Source organism: Diaphorina citri, unplaced genomic scaffold (assembly GCF_000475195.1).
Source record: "Diaphorina citri unplaced genomic scaffold, Diaci psyllid genome assembly version 1.1 scaffold542, whole genome shotgun sequence".
Taxonomy (NCBI): Eukaryota; Metazoa; Arthropoda; class Insecta; order Hemiptera; family Psyllidae; genus Diaphorina; species Diaphorina citri.
Window position 1 is genome coordinate 63546 of NW_007377976.1, and position 4639 is coordinate 68184.

Below are 4639 nucleotides of genomic sequence, written 5' to 3' on the forward strand. Positions count from 1 at the left end.
TACCTATACTTCTATTGTCAAGTTGGAGATTTATTTATCAAATAATGCACTTTGCATTTTAGTTAGTAGTACGGCGTTTTATAGCTCGTTTACTAAGAATTGCAGTTACTAACCAGGTAGGTATGCTTATGCACATACACTGTGTCTACTGTTCTATCCAATTAGTGTGTAGGTGGATGCGTATCAGGTGATTATGTACAAGGCTAAGTATTGATAGGTATACTCATCTGACTATGACAGGTAGCCAATGTAATCTTAATGGAGTTACTCTTGTCAATCAATCATTCAAATTGAAGTTTGAGTACTGCTACACTTTGTAAACAAAAGTTTTCCAAGGTCATTCAGAGAGTGGTTTGAGCTTAGAAATTCAACAGGAAAATGCAAAATTTGTTGAGCACCTCTTGAAATCCCATAGATCACTCAAGACTGTTAATAGTTTTATAAAGCTTGATATCATCGGCATATAATTCAAACTGAGAATGTTTTATTACCTGCTGTATACCATTGATCATAACAATGAATTTTAAACCACTCAATTTACTCCCTTGTGGGATAGAAGATGGAGGGTAGAATGGTTCTGATAGAGCTTTCTCATGTTGTACTCTATGTTCTCTCCTGTCAAGATAGGAAGCTAAAAATTCCACCAAAGATCTCGATAGACCAACATCATAGAGTTTACTAAGTAGAGTGTCATGGTGACATTGGTCGTACGCTTTAAATATATCGCCGTAAAAAACATCTATTTGTTTTGATTTATTTTCAATAGCCTCCGTGCAATAAGTTTGAAATTTCAAAAGGTTAGATGAGGTAGACCTATTGTTTATAAACCCATGTTGGTGTGGGCTTATTTTTGGGAAAATATGGGTAGACATTTTCTCGTAAAGGATGATCTCGAAAATTTTAGCAAAACTATTTAGTTTGGCAATAGGTCTTGTATCTGTTACTTGTTTAGAGTTCTCTTTTTTTGGTACAGGTCTGATGAGTGTACATTTTAGAAGGTTAGGGAACAATTTATTTTCCAGAGATAAATTAAAAATATGTTGTAATGGTACTGCTAGCCATTGCTTAGCATCTATTATTATGGATGCTGGAATATTATCTATTCCCGGACCTTTATTCCGCTTTAATTTCGCGATGGCAGCAATAACTTCATCGAGTGTGATTTCGTCAATGTTCAACTCATCAGTTCTATCATTCTCAGGAAAATTAACTAAATAAGTTGATCTGTCATTGTTATAGACAGTACTATAATAGTTAGCGAAAGCGTTAGCTATTTTTGTAGGATCAGTTAAAATTTCACCATGACACTCATACACTGTTCTTTTCGGTTCAGATTTACGTTTCTTAAAAAAATCCCAGAAATAAGAACTGTCCTCCTTGATTTTGCTCTCTATTACTGAAAAATGATTTTTATAATCAGCACTAATTTTTTCTTTGGTACATTGTCTTAGTCGTTCATATTGTACTTTATAGAAATCATTTAGATGTTTTTTCTTTCTATACCATTCTTTCTCTTTATAAAGTTTGTGAGTTTCATGTTCCCACCAGAAGGGAAATTTTTTAACATTATTTTGTAAATTTTCGTTTCTGTAAACCTTGACATGCCTATTTAGTAAAATATATAGAGACCTATAGAGTAATTCTAATGCTTCGGTAGGATTTTCTGAACTTAAGATATTCGACCAATCAGTATTCTTTATCTCGTCAGACAACAGTTCATAATTGGCCGTGTTATAGTTAAATCTATATTTTAAGAACAATTCGTTCACTAACGGATTTAAGTTTTCTATGTGGTCTATATTTTCCGAGTTTGCTGCATTTAATTTAAAAGTTTGTTGTCTTTCTTTATTTGGTTTTTTCATTTTATCCCATTGGATTTTAATTGATAGTGTTGGATGATGTTTGTCCTCCTTAAGGAGGCTAGTACCTTTGCTAACATTACAGGCTATACCTCTTTTTGAAGCCGTACTTTCATTAGTATTCCGTAAAAACTTGTACAATACTAGGTCTAATATTTTATTTCTTTCGTTGTATACCGTGTTATTACCTGACGTAAGGTTAAAAACACCTCTGCTAACATTACAGGCTATACCTCTTTTTGAAGCCGTACTTTCATTTGTATTCCGTAAAAACTTGTACAATACTAGGTCTAATATTTTATTTCTTTCGTTGTATACCGTGTTATTACCTGACGTAAGGTTAAAAAGACTAATCAAGTTGCATAAAGTTCTCATAACATTATCTGAAGGACAGTTCATACTTTCACAAAAGTTGCTACAGTTAAAATCTCCTACTAACATAAAGCTATTATGGTGTAAATTTTCAGATAAGGACTCCAGATAAGTGGAGAAAAGTTCCATGTTGAGTGCTGATACTGGTGGTGGGAGGTAGACACAGCAGATCAGGAGTGTGCCCAAATAGTAGGGTAGTTTCATTTTAACCCATAAACATTCATAAGCCGCCTCACATACTGTCCAGTCCTCGATCATGTAGGCTTCTAAGTGATTTCTCACTGCTATAAGAAGACCACCTCCTCGTCCTTTCGAAGTGGTAGTTTCATCTCTATCTCTTCTGAAAATTTGGTAGTTATCATCCAGTAGTTCAGCATCATTAATGTCGGATTTCAGCCATGTTTCGCTCAGGATAATAACATCATTTTCTTGCATGGAGGTATTAATGTAAAGGTCATTAGTTTTAGTACGTATTCCTCTTACGTTCTGATATAAGAAATGTACTACTTTGTCGGTATTACCTAATCTATCCACCGGATTGTTCTTTATCCTAGTTGGGTTATTGAAATATACGTCTTCAGATAATATATTCTGGGAAAAAAGTTCCTTTGTAGTGTCAATATTGTTCGTACAAGGAGTACTCGTCCGTTCTTCTAGAAAAAATTGTTCTCCCTTGTTTTTCCCATCGATCTAGTATTGAATGGGTAATCATTATAGTCATTCGGCGCGGGAAAATAGTTATAAAACTGGTCATATCTTTCATAGTATCTTGTTGGGTGATTCCTGTTGCGATTTGATTGGTTGTAATAGCATAATCATTATAGTCGTTCGGCGCGGGAAAATAGTTATAAAACTGGTCATATCTTTCATAGTATCTTGTTGGGTGATTCCTGTTGCGATTTGATTGGTTGTAATTCCAGTGATAATATCCTGGATAATGATTCCCGTTGTATTTTGGATAGTTTCTTTGGTTTTTGTACGCGCTAGAGTATCTTACATAACGATTCCTGTAATAATTTGTACTTCTATTTTCCCAACCACTTCTGAGGAGTCCATTGTATTTGGATTTTTCTTTTGACCATTGATTGCGTAGGTAGTTTTCCTCCTTGTTTCTGTAATATTTATTGTTCGAGGGATAGCAATTGTATTGCTGGTACCGATCCTCATTTTGTTTGTTTTTTATTGGCCTTTTGGGTTTATATGTTCTAAGGTTCGCATGGTTCGCTTGTGGTGTAGGTATGTTCCCGAATTTAACTTGTTTATTTCTTCCAGTCAGTGATTTCGATATTTGGGAACAAAGTTTCATTTTTCCTCTGCGATTAAGGTGTATTCCATCTATACTATAATCCCAATATCTTAATATGTGTTTTATTTCTATGGTTTCAATATTATTGAGTTTTTCTACGAACATTTTAACGCTGCTGTTGAAAATTGCAATGTTCTTGTTTTTCCATTTTTGATCAAGTCCTGGATGGGGTAGAACCAAGTGAATTTTACTGCTTTCATATTTTTCTCGTATGTCATATATTGCTTTTTCGATCTCTGTCCATGTGGAACAACATACGTCATTTGTTCCTGCAATAATTACTATGTCATCATAGGGTTTGTTAGCCACATGCAGCTCTGAGACTTCTCTAAACCTGGCACCTGGTTGAAATTTTACATGAAATTCATATTTATAAGGTTTATTTGTCTTCAAGAAGTGCTTCAGATCTCTCACGTGACTGTCTCCTAAAATGAGACAGTTTTTTGTCCGTTTTGTTGTTCCGCTGGCACTAGGGGAGCTTGCCTTATCTGCTAGAGGTATTGGAATATTATCTTTCTTTATAGACTTACTATTTGTCGATGTTATCTTTTGTTTCCTATGTGTTGAGAGGGACTTCTCATTTTTCTTTGCCTCACCCTCAAGGATTCTAATGCTTTGTATCATTTCTTTCATGATCTTATCATCCTCTGTTGTTAAACATCAAACATTTCAGCATGGATCTAACTTTACTCAGGAATTCGGATTCTCTAGTAATCTTGGGGGTATTGTGGTTAGCGCGGTGGGCCTGGAGCTTGGTGGTTCGAGTCCAAGACAAGTAGGTAATCAAATTTAGGGTGAAATATTGAATGGCAAATAAAATATGCACCTAGGTATTTTGTGAAAAGTGTTAATGCATGTTCAACGCCATAAAAAAAAAAAATAAAAATAAAATGAAATAAAAAAAATCCCACTCCTAATATCATTTAAATTTTCTAACATAATTTCATCCTTAAAATGATGCTTACAGATCGACGCTCATCAGATTGAATTGACAATAATGTCGCCTCGGAAAATAATAAAGGTATCCACTATCTACACGCCACTGATCATTCAGCAATTAACAAAACCTGTGCCCATACAGTTACTGTACGCATATTATACG

At 34.5% G+C, this 4639-nt stretch overlaps 1 protein-coding gene across 2 annotated transcripts; it reads right to left on the reverse strand.

The window, feature by feature from the left end:
• Window positions 1–410: 410 nt before the first annotated feature.
• On the reverse strand, window positions 411–3037 carry LOC113467739. Of its 2 annotated transcripts, none has more exons than XM_026824105.1 (2): window positions 2189–3037; window positions 411–2047 (listed from the first exon to the last, which is right to left on the reverse strand). In XM_026824105.1, exons 1-2 carry the CDS (start codon window positions 2664–2666, stop codon window positions 417–419), a joined length of 2109 nt encoding a protein of 702 aa, XP_026679906.1. In that variant the 5' UTR covers window positions 2667–3037; the 3' UTR covers window positions 411–416. The 2 variants fall into 2 exon arrangements, with proteins under 2 accessions (XP_026679906.1, XP_026679905.1); XM_026824104.1 differs by having other exon boundaries at window positions 411–1927; window positions 2069–3037.
• Window positions 3038–4639: the final 1602 nt, after the last annotated feature.